Raw genomic sequence first — 27,066 nt, forward strand, 5'->3', positions numbered from 1 at the left:
CCTCTAATCAGAATACTCTCTAATCAGAATACATTTTAATCAGAACACCCTCTAAACAGAACACCCTTTAATCAGAATACTCTCTAATCATAATACTTCCTAATCAGAACACTATCTTTCTCTTTAATATCGGAATACACTCTATCACTACATCTGAATACACACTCTATCCTTATATAGTAATACACTCTATCTCTTATTCTAACCCAATTAAAAGACTGTTCATCCTGAACCATGACATTTTTCATTGCTATTTTCATCATTATTTCAACAGTATTTCAATAATTCATAAGGAAAGTTAATATAATTATAACGATTAACCTTCTACATCATACGGGAAACAAAGCAATTTTTACCATTAATTCTCAGTCTCACATTAACAACAGCCAATAACAAGAAAATGATGAGAGACCTATTTTCATTGCTATTGATCAGAGATGCAAATGTCGGAATGACGCCACAAGTTTTCATGTCCTTCTCTCAGGAGACATTCATAGTATAATTGCATTTATTTCTCGTGATCGGGTTACTCTGAGTAATCAACAAACACCAAGGACAGATAGAATTGTGTATTATTTTACTGATTTATTTTAGCTCAGTCTTGATGCTCATATGAATCTCTGGTGTCACATCAATAAAAGCCAATTTGTTCATATTTTTGTGGGGGTGTACAATTAAGGCCCCTCAAATGTGTTCAAAATTATGTATTTGTAAAGTCAGGGATTACAATGCTTAACCCAGTCTTTGTACAAGTCAAAGTACAAATACTTGGTCAGGCCCTGTTCATGTAATGATGGCAAATACCGGAGTCAGTCCCAGTTCACATGATGCCAAAAACTGACTGGGCAGTACTGAGTGAGTCCCAGTTCACATGATGGTGGTAAATATTGACCGGTCAAAACTGGGTCAGACCCAGAACTCATGATGGCAAATATTAACCGGACAAAACTGGGTCAGACCCAGTTCAAATGGTGATGGCAAATATTGACCAACAAAACATGGTCAGTCCCAGTTCACATGGTGATAGCCAATATTGACCAGACAAAACTGGGTCAGTCCCAGTTCACATATGGTGATGGCAAATATTGACCAGACAAAACTGGGTCAGTCCCAGTTCACATAATGGTAATTGCAAATATTGACTGGACAAAACTGGGTCAGTCCCATGGGTCAGTCCCAGTTTACATGGTGATGGCAAATACTGACTGGACAAAACTGGGTCAGTCCCAGTTCACATAATGGTGATGGCAAATATTGACTGGACAAAACTTGGTCAGTCCCAGTTCACATGGTGATAGCAAATATTGACCAGGCAATACTAGGTCAGTCCTTGTATACAAGACAATGCCAAATATCATGACCAGACAAAACTGGGTCAGTCCCAGTTCACATGGTGATGGCAAATATTGACTGGACAAAACTGGGTCAGTCCCAGTTCACATGGTGATGGCAAATATTGACTAGACAAAACTGGGTCAGTCCCAGTTCACAAGATGATGGCAAATGTTGACCAGACAATACTGGGTCCATCCCAGTTAACATGATTAGGGCAAATATTGCCCTATCAATACCATGGTTCATACAACTTTTCATGGAAATAATTAGGGACTTTTTAGAGACTTTTCAGGGACATTATACCAATATTTAGGGCTGTATCTCAATTTATCAACTTCTTCAGAAAATGCATGAGAATTCTTATACCCCTCTCCATTTCATTACACTGTTCTGTGTTATTTCAATTTTCCTTCCAATTTTGAGTCCAGCTTAGCACAAAGGGCAGATTTTTCCTTAGCTTTTTCTCTGAGTGCATTTGATTTTGAAATATGAGAGAAAATTTTCTCCTTCTCTGCTTTCACAGGCTGGTTATACTTTGCAGGTGGCAGGGTCGGGATTTCGATCAGGAATTGCATAGAATCTGATTGCTGATGCAGTTTATGTTTTTCGCTTTTTTTTATGCGATCCACCATCAACTTTTTGCAACATTTACAGTACGCTTTGTACTTATCTTCTGCTTTTATCACCCAGCTATAAGACGATGACCAGTTTGGATTATATACACACTTGCCCATGATGCAAGTCTATTCAACAAAGTATTTTTAGAATTTCTAAACAGCGATGCAAAATCTGCGACGATTCGACGCCATTAATGAAGGGCCGATTTGTTTGAGACACAGTGGCTGATAAACGGTGTACACCGATATTTAACCCAAACAGATGTACCGGCGTATCAAAACTACAACAGCATCAATATCCCATATTACGGATAATTTCACTTGAATACTGCTGCTAAATATTTTGTTTAGGACTAATAAATACACTTTTCTAGGCTTATAGTTTCGGTGCTCTCGAAGGATCCCTTCCTCCAGATAAATTATAGTTTTATGCACGGTTTCATGTCATAAAAATTACCGATGAACTCATCTGACCTTAACTTTCCGGCATTATTCACCGCTAAGCCTATCTCGGAAAAGCAGGCTGCTGGCAACATACGCCGGATAAGCGCACATACCCAACTACCAAAATCAGATGCTCAGCCCCTCGCTGATCGCGTGACCGGTGTACGCCGTTCATACACCACTTTTGCAAACAAATATGCCCATCGTTCAATAATTGGATGTCCTCGGGTTTTATCGCTGATATCAATACTACTGTTCTTAAAATAGAACGATCTTAAAACAGAACGAAATACTAAAACTTGACGGATATGAGGCAATCTGCGGGTGCAGTTACTCAATTTATGGCCATTTTAAAGAAATTTAGGGCCAAAGATCGGCAGAATTAGGGATTTTTAGGGCTTTTAATGCAAATTACGGACTTTTTAGGACAACATCCAGAATTCCAGGCCTTTTCAACGCTGTGCGAACCATGAATACTGGGTCAAGCCTAGTTAACATGATTATGGCAAATACTGGCCAGACAATACTGGGTCATGCCCAGTTTACATGATGATGGCAGATATTGGCCAAGCAATACTGGGTCAGTCCCAGTTCACATGATGAAGGCAAATACTGACTGAACAATAAACATTGCTTGTAAAGTGTGTTAAAAGTACCCAGATTTAAATACTCAGGACAGTACTTTATGTATTACTTATTTACATACTCCCCTCTACAAGTACTAGTTGCAGACTGATATATTGGCAATAAGATTTCCTGTGATACATCAAGATTTGAGAGACTGCCAACACAGAGATAGACATTGAAAACTCTAACAGCTGTATATACCTTTCCCTTTCAAATGTCAGACACATGTTACCTCTCACACAACAAGCGTACCTAGATGATATTTTGATACCTAGATGATATTTTGATAGTTTGTGATACAGTTTTTTATGAACTTTCTAATAACATTTTTTTCCTGAATATTAACCCTTACCCTGCTAAATTTCTGTAATGAACTTGTCCATCTTTCAATTTAGACAGTACCATTGACTGCTAAAAGGGGTGCTTATGAAAAAGAAACTGACTGATCCATGCAGTCTGATCATGATCTACACTGGTCGCAAAGGCAGAATTAATTGTGTCCAGCTTGATATAAGGGTAAACAACTTGAGAATCAATGGATTACTGCTGAAAACCAATTATTCCGTCTCTACACAGGTTTGAATCCTGTTTATTTACCTATGATTAAGAAACAACTGGAGAACATCATAATTACTCAAAAGCTAATTAACCCATTGTTTATTCTGAGTATATGCCAACATTAAGAACTTTTAAGACAATATTGGTACAGGTGATTTTTCTTTTCTGTACATGAGCAACCTTACATTACTTCTACTAGAAAATACATGCAGATTCCCTATTAATGGATATTCATTGCATTGTTAATTTCAATTTGAAGCTAAATTTCGGAGGTGTGCATGTTCTTCACACTAAAGTTTATAAAGTTCGACTCCTAAAACAATTCTTTAACAAGCTCAAAATGTCTTCTTTCTATCATTGCAGACCAACCAATCAACAATGATTAAAGCAATAAGTGACCTCTTTACTGAAGGAACATTTAACCCTTATCATGCTGGACACGACTGATTCTGCCTTTGCGACCAGAGTAGATCATGATCAGCCTGAACATCCATGCAGTCTGATCAAGATCTGCACTGTTCGCTATTCAGTCAGTATCTTTTTTTCGTAAGCACCCTTTTTAACAGTCAATGGTACTGTCAAAACTGAAAGATGGACAAGGTCATTACAGAAATTTAGCAGGGTAAGTGTTGATCGAGGTATGAAGTTTGACTCTCATCAAAATTAGTAATTATAAGAGGTTGAATCATGGGATAGAGTAAGACGGCATGCAGTTAATATAAGTGGCATTTTTACAAGATTTCCGAACTCACAGTCTCTGACTAATACCTGTTATAGCCTTATTACAAAATATCTCCTGCATTTTGTTCATGCCTGGGAAAGTCCTACTTTTTTTGGCTTAAAAGCAGGAAGTGTCCCAGCCCTTCGTGATTTAAGACTGCTCGGAACATGTCATTTTCACAGTATGTCAGGAAAAACTATAATTGGAATGTATTTGCTTTCATTTTAAGACAGCAGCAAGTGACAGAATTTCTTCCTAAAACAATCAATAAAGTAGTTTGGTTCTACTGCAAAACAATAAAATATTGTGACAGGCCCGACTGATGGATGAGACAGGCAGATAAACAGACAGGCAAAAACATTATTCATGGAACTGGGAAACTGATTATTTACCATTTCAATCTATAACCCTAACGGAACAGATTAAATCTTCAGAAGGAAGTTTGTCAATATATTTTAACCCTTACCCTGCTAAATTTCTATAATGATCGAACTGGTCCATCTTTCAATTTGGACAGTACCATTAACAAGATACTGACTAAATAGCGAACAGTGCAGATCTTGACCAGACTGCATGGATGTGCTGGCTGATCATGATCTACACTGGTCACAAAGGCAGAACCAATCGTGTTCAGCATGATCAGGGTTAACATTTTAATCTATAAAAAACAAAGACAAATATCAAACAGGGAATGCCACGTACCAAAATCGCAGCCTCCCAAAACGAAACTACGCACGCAGACGGCAACCACAAAACCATAACATACATGTGCACACACACAAGCCAACACACAGACAAAACGAACAAACAAAGGAACACACACACATACACGCGCACACACACAACCCTTATGGAACAGATCACACCTTCAGAAGAAAGTTTGTCAATGTATTGTAAGGGTGTAACGATATATTGAAATTCACTATGTCATGACACGTTTCAAAGTCTGGCGATACGCTTATAGTATCATAGGCCTGTTTCATAATACAGAAACGATACTGTGAAAAGTAGAAATGGTTTATCAATAAAATTGTATTTCAGGGTCTCGATACTCCAAGTCTGCATGCCATACACATACACTACATCTTATTCAATGAATGACAGCAATTTTAATGGAGATGATGGTAGGGACAAAACATGACTCTGTTTTTGTTGTAATTTTTTTTTTTTTTACCAGCAGTCAGTAATTTCCTCTTGCCAAATAGAACTTGTAACCTTAAACTAATTTTATATAGCATGTGTCTTTTTTACGATCAAAATAATTGTTAACTTGTCCCCAAACACAACACAGATGCAGGTTTTGGAAAATAATAACATTTTCAGCATTTTATTGGTGATAAATTTTGTAAGAATTGATTAAAACTCCAGAATTTGAGTGTCTTATCAATATATCTGGAACACTATGCTAATAACACTGTCAATTATAGTGAACAAGAGATTCTCCTGGCTCTCCAAGCACAACAGGGTAATATCATAACCGTATATAATCAATATAAGGAATTACTCCAAATATGAGCATTCTGAAATGGGGATTTACATTTTAAAGTTTTGTTTTGCATCACGTCAGAGAAGAGATGGAGATGCAAAAGATATGGGTGTATGAAGGCTTTAGTCTGGAAATTTGAATTGCTTGAAACTTTGTGGTTACTGTGAAATCATTAATATTCGTGGGGGACTAATTTTCGTGGATTTCGTGGTTGAGTCAATCCTCGAAATTTAATCCCAACGGACAAGTAAAATTCCCATTCTTTTTATATTTGAATGTTGAAATCATGAAATCATATCCCCACGAAATTGCTGTTTTGACCAAAACCACGAAATTCCATGCCCACGAAATTAAATGATTTTACAGTATATTATAAAATACACTTGTCATTATAATCAATGTCTTTTCCACCAAATATTTTATCCATTTGTCCTTCTAACAAAATCGTTAAATAATCCATTTTCTCATATCTGGGAAATGTCAACCATATTAGAATGAGTCAAAGTGCATCTTGCAAGGAAAATCTAGGAAAGCAAGACCTGTCTGTAAACCATCCTGCATTATTATCAGTCTCAACTATGCTATAATCTTGATCTTCACCTAAAAACAGATAACTGCTGGCCCTGCACTAGCATGCTATAAAGTTTGAAGCCTTCACCAGCTATGGGTGCTTAATCATTTACCCTATATTTTCGCTTATAAGTCACATTATTAGGAGTCATATTTCCAGTTCAAAGAGTGGGGAAGCGTCTTATAAGCATGTACTACAAGGAAATCAAAAGAAAAACAAACCCTACATTACATGTCTGATGTTGGGGTGCGTCTTATAAGCGAGTGTGTCTTATAAGCGAAAATATACATTAAGTCTCAAGTTCACATTTACCCAGACCTTTGAACTTTGACCCGACCATTATAATAACACTAAGGATCAATCACTGACCATAAACAATCATAATAACCAAAGCACTCTTCGACTTTTTTTAAGTATAAAGTTCACTGTGACCTTGAACTTTTAACTATATAAATTTCACTGTGACCTTTAACTTTGACCTCTAAATAGGAGTTAACAGTCCTATAACAAAGCATTCTCTTCATTCATTGACTGGAAACTATTTCAGGCTTGAAGTCAGTGTGACCTTGACCTCTGACCTTCAAAACAGTGGAGTCATAAACTAACCATAACAAAAATGCAGTTCAAGTGTGTAAGTATATTGTTTAAACTTAAACTAAGTCTTAAGGTGACAGCGACTGTAGACCCCATAAATAATAGGGGTCATTTTAATCTGACTGCAAGCAATAATCGTAAGAAGTCTGAAGGGGGTGGGGGGGTGAGGGGGGGCATATAATAAGGCGTATTAGTATTATCACTATTAATATCATGACAAAAGAATCTAACACCACACAAGGTCAAACATTAAGCAGTCAGGGGCAAGTAATTCTTACTCAGCAACCTCACCATTATTAATTCTTAATTCCCTGGATAGGACTTACATGACTGATATAAAAGAAATAAAGTAAAAATTTGATGTGTAAATGCCCTGTTAGTTCTGTAGAAGATTAGTCTGTACTAATTCTATAGGTTCACTCGCCATCTCATTCCTATGGAATCAATCATGACTCCCACTTACAAGGTGGACCTCTACAACAGCATCAGGGTAGTAAAATAGTTATTTTGATGCCAGTTTGTTATGTACAAAACAAGTGATTGCTTATGATAAATGTTGACAAGAATTTCACTATAAACAATGAACTTTTCAAACGCACATACTGGGGGAGACGACCCTGAACTTAGGTCCAGCTCCAACATTTTTGATAGCCTTCAAATTACGACCTCAGTCATTTTTCAAAGTAATTTTTATCCCACTTCATTTGCAAAATATGAGCCGTGCCATGAGAAAACCAACATAGTGCAATTGCGAGCAGCATGCACACAGTCTGGTCAGGATCCATACTGCTCGCTTTCTGCGCGCATGCACAGGCTGGTCTGGATCCATGCTGGTTGCAAATGCACTATGTTGGTTTTCTCATGGTAGGGCTCATATAAAATTTTTATACCAGTAGTGTTTATAACTGTTGAATTTCAAGAACTGGAAGACTGCAGTCAATAATAATAGCGGTAATTACATGTATATCAGATTTCAAACTGAAACAAAAAACACATTTTGTCAAATATTTGCCAAAATATTATTTCCAGGCAGGCATGCCACAGATCAAACTAACCTTATATATATATATATATATTTCCGCCCCTTCAAAAACATTAAAAAAACTGGATCAGCCACTGGACATTGGACAGTGACAACTATAAAGAAGTTTTGGTATACTTACTTGGTCAACTACGTTGAAAAATCTCATTTCCAGTAACAGTAAATATAAAATGTTGAGGATTGAGCAAAGTACTTCCAGACATAGTGCTACAACTTCAAGAATCACCAGTAGTACATCCTCAATCATTGAATTACCTCCCTTTTTAATAACATTGAATTACCTCCCTTCTTAACATCTGTATACATATATATCTCACACTTTGATTACAACAGTAACAACTAAGTCCATCTATTCCACTGTGTTACCTCCTTTTCTTTACATACCCTGTTTAAATCTTTATGAGTTAGAGTTATCTCCCTTGTTTACTTAAATCGGAATCCGTAAAACCGTAAAAAAAAATAAATAGTCCTATGTTATGTGTTTCTCTTTTTATATAATAGTTATACAAGAATGCATGTGTAACCATGAGTTCTCTCCCTTTTTTGTTAATTTTTGTTTTTAGTTATTTTTATACTGTCCTTGTGTTTTGCATATAAATTCCTTCAACATTTTTCAAATTTTAAAAATTTCAACTTTTTTCAATTTTGAATAACTCCTTCACTTTTTTCAACACTCAAGACTGAGGCAAGTCATATCACATGACTGCATGTTATAATATTTACTGCTCAGTCCATCTACTTCTTCCTATTCATTCTTAACACAAACACTAGCCTATAATAACCATCAACATCTCTTTCACAAAGCTCTTCAAAACAATCAGTCGATATGATCAGAGCATTTTTACCACTTACTTCAAACATGTACTGGACAGTTTCCAAAATCTATCCTCGCCACCAGTGAGGGACTATAACCAGTCGATACACTCCCCGTCAGCAATTTTGTAGAAAGCCAATAATGTTAGCAATAACTGCAAGTGCCCATTATGCAATAAATATTTGCATTTAATCCACATTTTGTCCATATTTGGACAGATCAAAATAAAACAATATCTTTCTCAAGTGTGTCCACTTTATGCAACAGGAATGTTACGATGGACTACAGTTCGATTACTGGGTCATCCGTATTTACACCCAAAATTTCTCTACTTACAAAATGACCTTTCTAATTTTTTATCATGTCTTGTTTTAGCTTGAGCATACGTTTTTCTTATACAAGGCTCACTAAAATATGGAACCCTGAGTTAAGGTTACAAAACACAATCTTTAATGTTTACAAACACGATGTTTACGAAAATGAACTGTACCGATAATTCATAGGCTGTTGTTATTTCTCTTACAGCTATGATTGTATAATGATTGATAATGCAGTGGAGGCTCATTGATACAGTAACTAGATTACACTAATTTCATTTTAAGTTGATTGTGGAACAAGTTTTACAATTTAAATAATCTCTCTTTACACCTCATTCGTGATGGTATATTTAGTTTCATCTTAAAAAGAGTACATTAAAGAGAAAAGGAACCAGTTTCACTTTCATATAGTGCTGAGCACCAAACAAGGGAGCAATTGAATACAATTATTTTTACAGTGTGATGAGATGACCAATCGCCGGGAATATGAACGGATTGAATGAGGGTGCTCTATCACTAGGTTACAGGGTCTTAAAACCACAAACCTTCCACAAGCCAGCATGAATGTTTTTTTCACATGGATAATACTTCACCCTAAATGACGTTTTGAGCTCCCATAGATGAAGAGACGAACGTGGCTGGTCATCGAACTTGGCTGAGATATTCTGCCTACAAACATAGTCAGTAAGTTTGGTGAAGATCGGATGAAAACTGTTCGACTAAGAGAGCGGAAAAGGCTAAATTTACAAATTTTCAAGTAATTCAAGGACCATAATCCGAGAGTGCTTAGGGCGATTCTGCTGGTTATCGAACTTGACTGAGATTTTATGCCCACAAATATTGTCACTAAGTTTGGTGAAGATCCGTTGAAAACTGTTTGACTTAGAGGGCAGACAAGGCTAAATTTGCAGTTTTGAGTAATTTAAGAGCCATAACTCAAGAGTGTCTGAAGGGATTTTGCTGGTTATCGAACATGATTGAGATATTTTGCCCACAAACATTGTCAACAAGTTTGATGAAGATAGGATGAAAACTGTTTGGCTTAGAGGGCGGACAAGGCTAGATTTGCAGATTTTTGAGTAATTTAAGGGCCATTTTTCCAGAGTGCCTGGAGGGATTTTGCTGGTTATTGAACTTGATTGAGATATTATGCCCACAAACATTGTCACCAAGTTTGGTGAAGATCGGATGAAAACTGTTTAACTTAGAGGGTGGACAAGGCTAAATTTGCAGATTTTGAGTAATTAAAGGGCCATAACTCAAGAGTGCCTAGTGGGGATTTTGCTGGTTATCAAACTTGACTGAGATATTATGCCCACAAACACTGTCTTCAAGTTTGGTGAAGATCAGATGAAAACTGTTTGACTTAGAGAGCGGACATGCTTTTGGACGCCGACCGACCACACGCTGCCCGTCGTCGCAACTGTTCACATAATATGCCCAGCTCTTCCAGTGATGGGTAAATAAAACTGGTACCAATAGCTGGCTGGTCATTATCTACACTGATTGCAAAGGCAGAATCAATCTTGTCCAGCGTGACACGGATTAACCTCTTAGCAAGGGGAGCCAAAGATTTTCATAATCATAAGCCTGCAAACGTTGTACTTTCATACCCAGCAACTATCTAAACATTACACATCTCTAAAATTTGCAAACAATGTCTTGAAAGCCATTCGAATGATGAATTACCCAAAAGCAATTATTCCCCATACGCATGTAAACAAATGCCATAAAAGGATGTAAAAAGTACTTTAGCGATAGCATCAAACTTTATTTTACATTGTCTGGAAATCATCAAACTGCCATGCTACTTCATAAAAGCAGAAAGTTACAAAAATTCTGCACAGGGTCTCTGCGTATGTCAAAACTTGTGTCATTACATAAATCCCTATTATAAATTGTTGGTTCATAGTTTGTGCCACCAAAAGTTAATTTCTGATGCCATGTTATAAATCACTTGCTAAATGGCTTGCCTTCCGACCTTGGGCAATTTGTGAACTTTCTGACCCGCAAATATATATCCTTTTATAGAGTATTAACTGGACAGTAAACGGATTCTAGAGTATTGACTGGACAGTGAACGGATTCTAGAGTATTGACTGGACAGTGAATGGATTCTAGAGTATTGACTGGACAGTGAACGGATTCTAGAGTACTGACTGGACAGTGAACGGATTCTAGAGTACTGACTGGACAGTGAACGGATTCTAGAGTACTGACTGGACAGTGAACGGATTCTAGAGTATTGATTGGACAGTGAACGGATTCTAGAGTATTGACTGGACAGTGAACGGATTCTAGAGTACTGACTGGACAGTGAACGGATTCTAGAGTACTGACTGGACAGTGAACGGATTCTAGAGTACTGACTGGACAGTGAATGGATTCTAGAGTACTGACTGGACAGTGAACGGATTCTAGAGTACTGACTGGACAGTGAACGGATTCTAGAGTATTGACTGGACAGCGAACGGATTCTAGAGTATTGACTGGACAGTGAATGGATTCTAGAGTATTGACTGGACAGTGAACGGATTCTAGAGTATTGACTGGACAGTGAATGGATTCTAGAGTATTGACTGGACAGTGAACGGATTCTAGAGTATTGACTGGACAGTGAACGGATTCTAGAGTATTGACTGGACAGCGAACGGATTCTAGAGTATTGATTGGACAGTGAACGGATTCTAGAGTACTGATTGGACAGCGAACGGATTCTAGAGTACTGACTGGACAGTGAACGGATTCTAGAGTATTGATTGGACAGTGAATGGATTCTAGAGTATTGACTGGACAGTGAATGGATTCTAGAGTACTGATTGGACAGTGAATGGATTCTACCTTAACTGTTGATCCATAAGACTTAGTGACTTTGATCTTTGAGAGAGATCTCAGAGACCATGGCATCCTCAGGTCTTATGCACAACACACCCTCTGTTTTGATAAACTGATGTTTATGCCAACTTATTTAAAGGGTACTTTTAAAGAGCCTGGTAAAAACTTAACTTAGACCCACAGATGGAAGCACAAAAGGAACGGGGGAAGAATGGCTACTGCAACCTGTATAATTATGTCGCCTCGGCACTGAATACTTTTCTCTGCTTATATACTTCAGTATATTCAGTAACAAAGACTTTTACCTAGATTATATGCCACATTTTAAAGGCATAAAAAGACTTCAGGGTTCGTAAACAAAGTTCAAGTACTTTTCAAGGATTTTTTCCCCATTTTCAAGGACTACAAAATCGCATTTATTTCTTATAATCACTGTTAATCATGACGGATTCTGTCAATTTTCTACACTAAACACCGAGACATTAACCTGGAAATGACTTTCAATTCAGCACCGATAAAATTTCACGTTGTGATAATTGCATTAAGAGGACTAAAACCTGTTCCGATAGTGTACCATACTATCATTAACTTAGTACTCGTAGGTAAGCCCTGTCGAAGATAGGTCTGTCATTTGTTCATTTTTTTCCAATATTTTAGTCTGATATGTTATTCTGATTGCAAAATGTTGTGACAACAATGCCCAATGAATCTACCATTTTCAAGGTTTTTTTTTTTCAAATTTAATCACTTTTTAAGCACTTTTCAAGGCTACCCTTCATTTCAATCACTTTTCAAGATGCAGCTTGTTTTCAAGCACTTTTCAATGCCTGTGCGAACCCTGCTTTTGTTACAAAATTTTAGTCACTATGTACCAGACTGCTAGCAACGTCATAATTATTTCTAATCTAGCTATTATTTCAGAAAATTGTTTCAGAAAGGTCAGATCCAGTTTAGAACAATACCATCCAAGTATATATACATTTTATTCAGTTAATGCAGGCCATTATGCATGAAATATCTTCCGTAGGCGTCTCCAAGGAGACCTGTATTTGGCAAGTAATTTTGTGGTATTTTCAGCGAAAAATATAAATGGTATGTCTGGCCGCCTCTTGTTATTTTGTGTGAATATAAAGAAAGTCTTAAATGTTATATACCGGAGGGAATTCTAGAGCATTTCAGTATTTCACTTTTACCAAGTGAAAATATACGATATTTTAGGAATAGTTAACATTTAATTGTACCAAAATGCAAAATTAATCTCAATACAACTGTGCAACTGTGCAATGTATTACCCCAACTCCCCTTGTGAATAATGACTCTTCCCTTCAAGTCAAGTGAAAATCGCTGCGACCCAACTTCTTTCTCTGGCCGGCCAAATGAATTTTTTCCCCCTATATGATTATATGCAAAAATAATCCCTACCTACCTACCCACACGAAAAACTTTGGGTCGCATTACCACAAACAAACAATTTTTTAATAATGGTCTAGTGTCTTTCATTTGTTTGTGTTGGGTTTAACGCCGTTTTTCAACAGAATTTCAGTTATGTAACTGCGGGCAGTTAACCTAACCAGTGTTCCTAGATTCTGTACCAGTACAAACCTGTTCTCCGCAAGTAACTGCCAACTTCCCCACATGAATCAGAGGTGGAGGACGAATGATGTCAGAAACAATGTCTTTTATCAAATCGTCACGGAGATGAGGATCGAACTCACAACTCGGAGATCCGTAGATCTGCACTCTCCCTACTGAGCTAAGTGGGTGGGTTTAATGTCTTTCAATGATCTCTACAGAACCATATTTGAATATTAATATTCTCTATTGCAGGTATAATAAACAAGCTGACAAGATATTTAATTATTTATAACCAATAATATTTCTAAAATTGGTATCAAAACATTTCCAAAACGTCATTAAATGCATTATTAAAAATTAAATTCTCATTGAATATTTAAGATAACAACTTAAAAGGGTAACTGGATAATCCGCAAATTGTGTGCAAAACTTCAACAAGTGCGTATCGATATGAAAACAGATAGCATAGCCTGGCACCGACATGGTGTTACTAAATGATGTGGGTTTGAATCCATATTGGAATTGTTACTTTATATAGAGAAGATTTTCAGTTTTATAGAATACATTAAAAAATGCTTAGTAATATTATTTATGGAATACACTAAAAAATGCTTAGTAATACTATTTATAGAATACACCAAAAGATGCCCATAACTCACTTGTTTGCAACTGGACTGGTTTCTGAGTCATTGCAGCAAAAATAAATGACTGTTACTGTTTGTTTCAAGTTTTTTACACGGATGAATGATGAAGGCATGCTAGCTGGGGTACAAAAAGATTTGTTTTTTGCCTATAATATCTCAGATGAAACAGAACAACAAGAGATCACAGAGTGATCTTGGCGCCCACCAATGTGCCATTTTTGAGTGTTCCAAATTTCAAGACTTATTGACTACCTCAAGGTCAAATTTCATTTCCGTACACAACACTGTGCATGTGGTCCAAATTCAAAAGCTGTAGCTTGAGAAATGTGAAAGTAGGTCACTAGGTCAATGTCAAGGTCAAAGTTTGTTTCGGTACACAATCCTATGCATGTGGTCCAAATTTGAAGCCTGTAGCTACAGAAATGTGAAAGTAAGTCACTAGGTCAATCTTAAGGTCAAAGTTCATTTCGGTATACAAAACTATGCAAGTGGTCCAAATTTGAAGGCTGTAGCTTGAGAAATGTAAAAGTAGGTCACTAGGTCAAAATCAAGTTCAAATTCTATTTGGAATACAAAACTATGCATGTGGTCCAAATTTGAAGCCTGTACCTTCAAAAATGTGAAAGTAGGTCAGTAGGTCAATGTAAAGGTCAAACTTCATTTCGGTACACAAAACTATGCAAGTGGTCCAAATGTGAAGGCTATAGCTTGAGAAATGTAAAAGCTGGTCACTAGGTCAAAATCAAGGTCAAATTTTATTTCGGAATACAAAACTATGCATGTGGTCCAAATTTGAAGCCTGTACCTTAAAAATGTGAAAGTAGGTCACTAGGTCAATCTTAAGGTCAAAGTTCATTTCGGTACACAAAACTATGCAAGTGGTCCAAATTTGAAGGCTGTAGCTTGAGAAATGTAAAAGTAGGTCACTAGGTCAAAATCATGGTCAAATTTTATTTCGGAATACAAAACTATGCATGTGGTCCAAATTTGAAGCCTGTACCTTAAAAATGTGAAAGTAGGTCACTAGGTCAATGTTAAGGTCAAAGTTTTTTTCGGTACACAAAACTATGCATGTGGTCCAAATTTGAAGGCTGTAGCTTGAGAAATGTGAAAGTAGGTCACTAGGTCAAAATCAATGTCAAATTTCATTTTGAAACATGGAACTATGCATATGGTCCAAATTTGACGCCTGTACCTTCAAAAATGTGAAAGTAGGTCACTAGGTCAAAATCAAGGTCAAAGATTTTTCCAGTGCACAAAACTATGCATGTGGTCCAAATTTGAAGGCTGTAGCTACAGAAATGTGAAAGTAGGTCACTAGGTCAAAATCAAGGTCAACTCATGTCAAGGTTCATCTTGCCACTCAAAAATATACATGTGGTCCAAATTTGAAGGCTGTAGCTACAGAAATGTGAAAATAGGTCACTAGGTCAAAATCAAGGTCAACTCATGTCAAGGTTCATCTTGCCACTCAAAAATATACATGTGGTCCAAATTTGAAGGCTGTAGCTACAGAAATGTGAAAGTAGGTCACTAGGTCAAAATCAAGGTCAACTCATGTCAAGGTTCATCTTGCCACTCAAAAATATACATGTGGTCCAAATTTGAAGGCTGTAGCTACAGAAATGTGAAAGTAGGTCACTAGGTCAAAATCAAGGTCAACTCATGTCAAGGTTCATCTTGCCACTCAAAAATATACATGTGGTCCAAATTTGAATGTTGTAGTTATTGACAAGAACATTTTAAAAGCTTTTCCCTATATAAGTCTATATGAACCATGTGACCCCTGGGGCGATAATTTGAACAAACTTAGTAGAGAACTTCTAGATGATGCTACATTACAAGTATCGAAGCCTTAGGCTTTGTGGTTTGGACAAGAAGATTTTCAAAGTTTTTCCTTATGTAAGTCTATGTAAACCATATGACCCCCAGGGCGGGGCCATATTTGACCCTAGGGGTATAATATGAACAATCTTAGTTGAAGACCACTAGATGATGTCACATACAAAATATCAACGCCCTAGGCCCTGTGGTTTTGGACAAGGGGTTATTCAGAGTTTTTCCCTATATAAGTCATTATAAACTATGTGACCCCCAGGGCGGGGCAATATTTGACCCCATAGAAATAAGTTGAATCATCTTGGTAGAGGACCACTAGATGATGCTTCAAACCAAATATCAAAGCCCTAGGCTCTGTGGTTTTGGATAAGAAGGTTTTCAAAGTTTTTCCCTATATAAATCTATGTAAAATATTGAAATAAACAAAGGGCCATAACTCACTCATAAATTGTTGAACCAGTCTGATTTTCAGGGGGACACAACTAGGGTACCAATACATCATTCTGACAAAGTTTGGTCAAAATCCCCCCAGTAGTTTCTGAGGAGATGCGATAACGAGAAATTGTTAACGGACGGACGGACGGACAGACGGAATGACGGACGGACGGACCACGGTACACAGAGTGATTTTAATAGCCCACCATCATCAGATGGTGGGCTAAAAACATGAATTCTGAAATATCTAAAGAATATAACCCACAGAGAGGAAAAATCTGTACTTCATCGCCAGACTGGGTCTCTGTGACATTGACCTTTTAAATTAGTGATATGATAATAACAATACCTCTGAAGTGATGATATGATAAGAGACAGTATGCCTGAAGTGATGATATGATAAGAGACAGTTATGCCTGAAGTGATGATATGATAAGAGACAGTATGCCTGAAGAGATGATATGATAAGAGACAGTATGCCTGAAGTGATGATATGGTAGGAGACAGTATGCCTGAAGTGATGATATGATAAGAGACAGTATGCCTGAAGAGATGATATGATAAGAGACAGTATGCCTGAAGAGATGATATGATAAGAGACAGTATGCCTGAAGAGATGATATGATAAGAGACCGTATGCCTGAAGTGATGATAGGATAAGAGACAGTATGCCTGAAGAGATGATATGATAAGAGACAGTATGCCTGAAGTGATGATATGGTAAGAGACAGTATGCCTGAAGTGATGATATGATAAGAGACAGTATGCCTGAAGTGATGATATGATAAGAGACAGTATGCCTGAAGTGATGATAAGATAAGAGACAGTATGCCTGAAGTGATGATATGATAAGAGACAGTATGTCTGAAGTGATGATATGATAAGAGACAGTATGCCTGAAGTATGCCTGAAGTGATGATAGGATAAGAGACAGTACGCCTGAAGTGATGATATGATAAGAGAATGTATGCCTGAAGTATGCCTGAAGTGATGATATGATAGGAGGCAGTTATGCCTGAAGTGATGATAGGATAAGAGACAGTATGCCTGAATTGATGATATGATAAGAGACCGTATGCCTGAATTGATGATATGATAAGAGACAGTATGCCTGAATTGATGATATGATAAGAGACAGTATGCCTGAAGTGATGATATGATAAGAGACAGTATGCCTGAAGTATGCCTGAAGTGATAATATGATAGGAGACAGTTATGCCTGAAGTGATGATAGGATAAGAGACAGTATGCCTGAATTGATGATATGATAAGAGACCGTATGCCTGAATTGATGATATGATAAGAGACCGTATGCCTGAAGTGAAGATATGATAGGAGACAGTATGCCTGAAGTGATGATATGATAAGAGACAGTATACCTGAAGTGATGATAGGATAAGAGACAGTATGTCTGAAGTGATGATAGGATAAGAGACAGTATGCCTGAAGTGATGATATGATAAGAGACAGTTATGCCTGAAGTATGCCTGAAGTGATGATAGGATAAGAGACAGTATGCCTGAAGTGATGATATGATAAGAGACAGTATGCCTGAAGTATGCCTGAAGTGATGATAGGATAAGAGACAGTATGCCTGAAGTGATGATAGGATAAGAGACAGTATGCCTGAAGTGATGATATGATAAGAGACAGTTATGCCTGAAGTATGCCTGAAGTGATGATATGATAGGAGACAGTATGCCTGAAGTGATGATATGATAAGAGACAGTTAAGCCTGAAGTGATGATATGATGAGAGACAGTATGCCTGAAGTGATGATATGATAGGAGACAGTATGCCTGAAGTGATGATATGATAAGAGACAGTATGCCTGAAGTGATGATAGGATAGGAGACAGTATGCCTGAAGTAATGATATGATAAGAGACAGTATGCCTGAAGTATGCCTGGTGCGATGATATGATAAGAGACAGTATGCCTGAAGTGATGATATGATAGGAGACAGTATGCCTGAAGTGATGATATGATAAGAGACAGTATACCTGAAGTGATGATAGGATAAGAGACAGTATGTCTGAAGTGATGATATGAAAAGAGACAGTATGCCTGAAGTGATGATAGGATAAGAGACAGTACACCTGAAGTGATGATATGATAAGAGAATGTATGCCTGAAGTGATGATATGATAAGAGACAGTTATGCCTGAAGTATGCCTGAAGTGATGATATGATAGGAGACAGTATGCCTGAAGTGATGATATGATAAGAGACAGTTAAGCCTGAAGTGATGATATGATAAGAGACAGTATGCCTGAAGTGATGATATGATAGGAGACAGTATGCCTGAAGTGATGATAGGATAAGAGACAGTATGCCTGAAGTGATGATATGATAGGAGACAGTATACCTGAAGTGATGATATGATAAGAGACAGTATGTCTGAACAAGTTTCCTTTTAAAAAGGAAAGGCTTGGCTAGTTTTGGCATAGTCTACATAACTGGACAAATGTGGGTAGGGGTCATTACATAAGATTCTATGCAAAACATGACTGCGATTTTCTACTGCTGTTCCCATGGGTACGCCAGTCTTAACTTTAGTGGCAAGGGTATTGAACAATTCTTGGTGTTTTGGGTTTTGAACTACTAGGGTTAAACCTCCATATAATATTTTAAGACTCCAGCCTAAAGTGTTCTAGTTATTGGGTGGAAACCAATTTCCTTTACTAGGCCCCTGTGACTTCTACCCAGATTTGCCGTGACATTCACCTGTAATTACAATAGGAACACAGAAATATAAACACTGATATACAAAATACGGTGGTATTGTGAAAAAAAAATTGGTTTAATATACCTTGCAGAGCTACTTCCTTAACTTGTTTTAATAGCACCCCTACAACAATAATCGAACCAACCATAATAGTCCTGTCAAAAATTGGCGGCAAAATGTCTTTTGCGACACTTTTTGGCAGGTTACATTCTTTTAGGGGGGTGTTCTCTAACAAATTTCACAACTGCCCGTTAAATCTTTTTAACAATTACTACAATGGATAAATGTACACTCAATCATGAATAATGTAAACGTCAAAATTGAGAAAGTGTCAGTTTATCGTACAGACTTATGTTTTATAGTTATATTCATATTGCTGTACACCCCCATTTTAATAATAGACAAGCAAAAGAGCAACTGCAATTGGAAAACTTCCAATATTTCCGCAGTGCGCAGCTTACGTCACAGGCCACTTGTTGCTGCAACCAATCACTGAATTCGTAACATATTGATCTCGGATTGCGGCAGCTTCCCGGCTTTTCGTATCATACAAACACACACTTGGGTACCAAAAAAAACAAAAACAATACATAGGCTTGGAGCCGTAGCTCCAAGCCAAAAATATGCTTCATGTGATGGTATGATAGGAGACACTCTGCCTGAAGTGACAATTAATATGATAGAAAACAATATGAGCCGCGCCATGAGAAAACCAACATAGTGGCTTTGTGACCAGCATGGATCCAGACCAGCCTGCACATCCGCGCAGTCTGTTCAGGTCATCCATGCTGTTCACTAACGGTTTCTCTAATTGTAATAGGCTTTGAAAGTGAACAGCATGGATCCTGACCAGACTGCGTGGATGCGCAGGCTGGTCTGGATCCATGCTGGTCGCAAAGCCACTATGTTGGTTTTCTCATGGCATGGCTCATATGTCTGAAGTGATGACATGATAGAAGATAAGACATCTGAAGTGATGACATGATAGAAGACAATACACTGTAAGTGATGAAGTGATAAATGACACTACACCTTAAGTGGCCATATGGTAGAAGACAATTCACTTGAATCTATAACTAATGTACTAACTTAAAGGAAGTTGTCCATCATTTGCAGTGAACAAAATCCAGGAGCACTCTGAACCACTGTTTAAGACCTTGACCTTAGCACATATTAAAAACAGACTAGTCCACATGGCACATTATTACCTTTCAATGCTAAAGTTAACATAAAGCTTTATGTGTTCCTAAAGTAAAAACAAATATGGTAAATCCGCACAGTTGGTCCTTGTGAGCATTCAATTAATAATTCCGGAAAGAAATCTCTAGATAAACAGAAAATAAACTTGTATCTAGAAAATTCCTGACTGTGCAACATTGATTCTTTTCTTCAAATATCAGAATCTCAGGCGCCATATCAGGATACACAATAAAAGACCTGCAGCGTAGCTACAAGTAAAAAATATTTTAACGAGGGAGGCAGCTATATGCTTTATACAATATAGTTCCATTAACAAGAATCAGAACAAAACAAACCATAAATACAGGAAATTTATGGCGCCATAATTATTGCACATTTCAAAAATTTACAAAATTCGGTTGCAGAAGTGATATGTAGTGGGTACTAAGGAGTTTTGTTTGTTTCTTTTGGGTATAGCACTGTTTTTCAGCAGTATTTCAGATATATAACAGTCTGCAGTTAACCTAACCAGTGTTCCTGCATTCTGTACCAATGCAAACCTGTTTTCAGCAAGTAAGTGCCAGCTTAAATCCCCCACATGAATCTGAGGTGGAGGATGAATGATATCGGACACATTGTCTTTTATCAAATGGTCATGGTAGAACAGAAGCCCGGGGATCAAACTCACGACCCCGTAATCTGTAGATCTGCACTCTCCCTACTGAGCTAAGCAGGATCAAAAGCTACTAAGGAGTTATTCCATAGCGTTATATGATCAATATATCAGTATATTTTATTGTTCAATTATGTAAAATTCTAGCACAGGCATGCATGGATGTTCTCTAATCTTTGAATTACAACAACTTTTATGAGTTGATGGCAGAGAGAGTCATGACAATGGGTTGGACAGGGAGCAATTTCCACAGAGGTGCACATTATAAGCTGACATCTTGACCATTTTACAATGCTTGCTGTACATGTACTAAAAAAGTAGTCTGTTGGCACCTGCTGTGTAAAAGTCGGGTGACACATAAAGGCATTTAGTTTACACAGTGCTCAGCCAGACTTTAGCGAAATAAAAAGGTAGTGGTACCAGAAAACAGCCGCAATGGTTTTATTTTCTCTACTTATTTATGAATCACACAACATTTAAATTTCAAAACAATATGGAATGATAAACATCATTACCTTTAGAAGCATATGTATTGTACTATTTAATTGACCTGTCAAAACATGTTCCCGGCTTTCATGTTAATCTTATATAGGCTCGAACAGAATATAATGAAAGCCGGGTCCATTTTTTGACAGGTCAAATAAATTGGACAATAACCAATGTGCATCTGTCTCTGATCTTAACCCTTATCATGCTGGACACGACTGGTTCTGCCTTTGCGACCAGTGTAGATCTTGATCTGCCTGCACATCACTGCAGTCTGATCAAGATCTGCACTGTTCGCCATTCAGTCAGTATCTTTTTTGGTAAGAACCCCTTTTAAACAGTTAATGGTACTGCCCAATTTGAAAGATGGACAAGTTCATTATAGAAATTAAGCAGGGAAAGGGTTAGACTATAAAGCGATTACTTTTATCTATAGTAAAACTATATACAGTGCAACCTCTGTAGAGCAACACCCTTTGGGAGATACAAATATTGGCTGTTATGTAGATGTTGTTGTTCTGGAGAGGTAAATTTGATAGTATATTTCAGCTCAGAGAAATTTTGATGATATTGTTATAGAGAGGTTTTTGCTAAAGCAAAGAGAGGGCTGCTCTGGAGAGGTTGTACTGTAGTACATAAATTATAAAGCTCCCACAATGCCTCTGGCTACGATATTAAGTCAATTTTCTTTAAAAAATACAGAGATCTTTCACGAAACTTTGAGATGCTACAGAAATCAATAGCCTTACAGAATGTCACATTGACAACCCTGTCTACTTACGGTACAACCACCATTGCTGCTTGAAAATAAAATCTATATTCTCCAGTAGGAAACTAATCTCAGATACGTCTCTGAATGGGCCGTCATTGATTTTTCCTGCTTTTTTCTGAATCACTCAAATACGTGGTTTCCTATTTTTCCGATAGTTTGCCATTAATTTAGATATATTGAGCACACTGCATCTATTTCCCAATAACCCTACTATTATTACTGTTAGTGATGAAAAATTAATATTTATATCAGCTGATTTGAATGGAAAATGATCATGGAGGCCTAGTTTTTAAAACAAAACCATAAAATTGATTCCAATTTCACAGACATCCATATATTGCATGACTGCCTCCAACAACCATTTGCCTCCTGATAAATGGTCCATGGGGTGAAGCAATTTTCAAAAGGTGGGTGTTTATTTAGATGGCACCAGGGTTGGGGGGTGGATGGTGGGGGGGGCCGTTATTGTAATATAAATTAATCCCTACTAAGTTTATCAACAGTAAATAGGAATATTGACAAGAATTTGCACATTCCGGCCAAGGTGTCAATAAAAAAACTTTTAAGTGAATGGACAAATAAGTATCTGTGGTTGCTCAAAAATTGTGGGCAACACAATATTGTGAATAGTTCAACTGAATACACATAGTGATCGAATAACCTTTTTTTTATTTATTTCTTTGTCCTACAGTTTCATCCATGCTGAAAGGATAAACAAGGGATCGGTAAAACCAAATGATTAGGGCTGTCATCGATAGAAACGATATCGATATATCAACGATATTTTTTTGTCGATCGATTATCGATTCCCATTTTCAAAAATCGATATTTTACAGAGAGAAAAAACTATCCAGATAAACACTCAGACCCTCAAAAACTATAAAGTTCAAAAAGTTGTAAATTTGGATAAATCCAAAAGAGAAGTGAAGGCAAAATAAAAATGGAAGATTTTATTAATTTTTATTTATTTCTTTTATTTCAAAAATACAAATACAACACAATCAAACAGTAATATGAAAAGTAGGCAATAAAACTAAAAATAGCATTTACAGGAAGGTATATAGTATGCATACGGACAAATAGTTTGTTAATCTAACTTAATAATCGATATATCGATGTATCGTCGATATTTGTCTTCTGATATATCGGTATCGCCGATATGCCTAAGACCCAATCAATGACAGCCCTACAAATGATGCTCCCCAATGCATGTGCTTGTCCCAGTATGGGGAAAGATACTAAAAGAAGAAAACTGAATAAAGGGAGATCATTCAAAAACTAGGTAGAGTTATGGTTCTTTGACACTGCATTTCCCGTCAATGGCCTCTATCATTTAGTGTGACGGATGGACTGATGGAAGGATGGACAAAGTGGCAACTATATGCTCGCCCTTTGGGGGAGCATAAAAATGAATAAATGCACGGATATCCAATTAAATTAAAAATCATGCGGTTATGTGCATTAGAATACCCAATTCATTGTAGCCAATACCCAATTCAGACTAAAATGATGGGGTAATACCCAGTGCACTCTGAAAGCTTAGGCTATCATTAAAACCACTTTGGGTTGCGTTACCGCAAACAAACAATTTTTTAATTACGGCCTTATCTTTTGTTCTGCCATTTCATCAGAGTAAGTAAGTACATAAGTTAGTCAATCTGACTGAAGTACATCTCCTATTACGCTACGCATAGGATCTGAGAACGACCTATTCATAGCCTCGTTCTGACGACCCTTTCGCTAGCCAATCAGAGCCTAACTTACAACATCTTGCAAATCTACATGTAGCCTTGACTTTTGATATTTATAATTCTTATGTCGTAATGTATCAGATAGCCGGCTAGCTCAGTCGGTAGGCCACTTGCTTTGTAAGCGATGGGCCCCGGGTTCGAGCCCTAGAATGACCGCACATTTTTCTTACTCTTTGACATTCGAACAAGTCGTCTGATTGGATAAAATAAAAATAGCAATACTGGAAATCCAAAATATACAGAAGACGAATGTGAATGGGTCGTTCTCAGATCTTCGTTTAGAAGATCAAGTACTTTAGTCAGATTGATAAGTTAGTACAAGACAGATTGCTTACTGTGGAATCATTAATATTCGTGGGGGGCTAATTTTTCGTGGATTTCGTGGTTGAGTCAATCCACGAAATTTAATTCCAACGAACAAGTAAAATTCCCATTCCTTTTATGTTCAAAAGTTGAAATCCACGAATTCATATCCCCACGAAATTGCCGTTTTGACCAAAACCATGGAATTTCATGCCCACGAAATTAAATGATTTTACAGTATCTGTTACAAACTAGCTGGTGCAAGATAAGAATCACTCACACATGATAATCACTCTAGTATGATATTATATCAGATACAAGCTCCTCCTCTGAGCACCATCATAGTCAGCAGATGCAGACAGAAGTCCGATGTGCATGATAAGTTTGGAAGAAAAAAAGTGTAGCTGATAAGCCACAGAGATAGGCATCATTTCCACTTGGTAGATCTAAGGTCAGAATGAAAGGATTAATAAGCCGATCTACACTAAAATATTTTTCTAAGAATCAGTGCAGTCTTAACAGATTACAGTAAGTTTAGAGAGGTTTCAGTTGGGTTTAAGTCAGTGTTTTAAATAAGCTTCATAATATGTATTAGGGGTTTAATGCGTTATCCCCATGATGATATGGCTGACAGAAGACAGTGTGTGTTCCCCTTTGATAATTGCCTGAGGACAATGTGTGTTCCCCCTTGATAATTAGCTTAGGACAATGTGTGTTCTCCTTGACAATTGCCTGAGGACAAAGTGTGTTCCCCCTTGATAAGTGGCTGAGGACAATGTGTGTTCCCCTTTGATAATTGGCTGAGGACAATGCGTGTTCCCCCTTGATAATTGGCTGAAGACAATGTGTGTTCCCCCTTGAGGACTGGCTGAGGACAATGTGTGTTCCCTTTGATAATTGGCTGAAGACAATGTGTGTTCCCTTTGAGGACTGGCTGAGGACAATGTGTGTTCCCCCTTGATAATTGCCTGAGGACAATGTGTGTGTTCCCCCTTGATAATTGCCTGAGGACAATGTGTGTTCCCCCTTGATAATTAGCTGAGGACAATGTGTGTTCTCCTTGACAATTGGCTGTGGACAATGTGTGTTCCCCCTTGAGGATTGGCTGAGGACAATGTGTGTTCCCTTTGATAATTGGCTGAAGACAATGTGTGTTCCCTTTGAGGACTGGCTGAGGACAATGTGTGTTCCCCCTTGATAATTGCCTGAGGACAATGTGTGTTCCCCCGTGATAATTGCCTGAGGACATCGTGTGTTCCCCCTTGATAATTGCCTGAGGACAATGTGTGTTCCCCCTTGATAATTAGCTGAGTACAATGTGTGTTCTCCTTGACAATTGGCTGTGGACAATGTGTGTTCCCCCTTGATAATTGCCTGAGGACAATGTGTGTTCCCCTTGAGGACTGGCTGAGGACAATGTGTGTTCCCCCTTGATAATTGCCTGAGGACAATGTGTGTTCCCCCTTGATAATTAGCTGAGGACAATGTGTGTTCTCCTTGACAATTGGCTGTGGACAATGTGTGTTCCCCGTTGATAATTGGCTGAGGACAATGTGTGTTCCCCTTTGATAATTGGCTGAAGACAATTATGTGTTCCCCCTTGATAATTGGCTGCAGACAATGTGTGTTCCCCTTTGATAATTTGCTGAAGACAAAGTGTTTTCCCCCTTAAAAATTGGCTGAGGACAATGTGTGTTCCTTTTGATAATTGGCTGAAGACAATGTGTGTTCCCCTCGAGGACTGGCTGAGGACAATGTGTGTTCTCCCTTGATGATTGGCTGAGGATAATGTGTGTTCCCCCTTGATGATTGGCTGAGGACAATGCGTTTTCCCTTGGTGATTAAATGAGGACAATGTGTTTCACCTATATGATTGGCTGAGGACAATGTGTGTTCCCCCTTGATGACTGGCTCAAAAAATGTGTGTCTAAGGTTATCAGGCCCAAAGCCCTCTTATTTATGTAGGGAAGTTGTCAAAATACAGGAACACCAGTTAGGTTAACTTACTGCCAGACATTTACTGCAACACTCTTGAAAATCAACTTTAATTTCAACCCCATAAAACAATTGAACAAACCAACTTTAACAGATTTGTCACAATACATGCTTTCTATAGGCAACTAGCAAATTCAGTGAATTTATATCCCCTGCCAAATAAGTTGTTTCGTGAATGAGGGAAACTATATTTTGAAAGATATAATTTCCAGATATACATTACTGTTATAATGTACAAAAGGATCAGGCAAGGGTTTGCTGATTCCTATTTTTTACACACAAAAAATCAAGTCGAAAATCTTTGCCTATAATAAAATTAATATCTATATTTGAATTAAGTTTCATGTAGGTCCGCCAATGGGTTTATTTCATTTTGTGGCAATTTATCAATTTTAAAACAACTATTGAAAGGGCAATTACTCTGCAGTTACTGTAGACATCCTTATGAAAGATATTTACGCACCACCGCCCTAAACTGATCTATATTTGTGTTAACTGTCATGAAAATCCATCACAGGATTACTTTGTTATGTAGGAATTTTAAATATGGATAATAAAATAATTAAACTGCAAGAACTGATTAACGAAGTGATCCTGACAAAACACCCTATAGTGATCTACATTTGTGTAAAAGTTTCATAAAGATCCATACATAGGTTCCTTGGATACAGCCAAAAATCCTATTTTTACCAAGTCATGGGGAAAAACTCTGCTTTTACTGGGTCA

The 27,066-nt window shown here is 37.4% G+C and overlaps 1 protein-coding gene across 2 annotated transcripts in view; it reads right to left on the bottom strand.

Moving 5' to 3' along the window:
- The window catches only part of LOC123543184 (uncharacterized), a 69,277-nt gene that overhangs the window by 37,795 nt on the left and 4,416 nt on the right, over nucleotides 1-27,066 (bottom strand). The window contains exon 1 of one of the 2 annotated variants that reach the window (XM_053530859.1): nucleotides 8,117-8,848. The exons of the other annotated variant lie outside the window; for it this stretch is intronic. Within the exon in view, the coding sequence (XP_053386834.1) occupies nucleotides 8,117-8,242 (126 nt within the window). The 5' untranslated portion in view covers nucleotides 8,243-8,848. Of the gene's footprint in view, nucleotides 1-8,116; nucleotides 8,849-27,066 lie in introns of those variants that run through there. 2 annotated transcript variants of the gene reach the window in all.

The sequence above is a fragment of the Mercenaria mercenaria genome, chromosome 19 (genome assembly GCF_021730395.1).
Source record: "Mercenaria mercenaria strain notata chromosome 19, MADL_Memer_1, whole genome shotgun sequence".
Classification (NCBI taxonomy): Eukaryota; Metazoa; Mollusca; class Bivalvia; order Venerida; family Veneridae; genus Mercenaria; species Mercenaria mercenaria.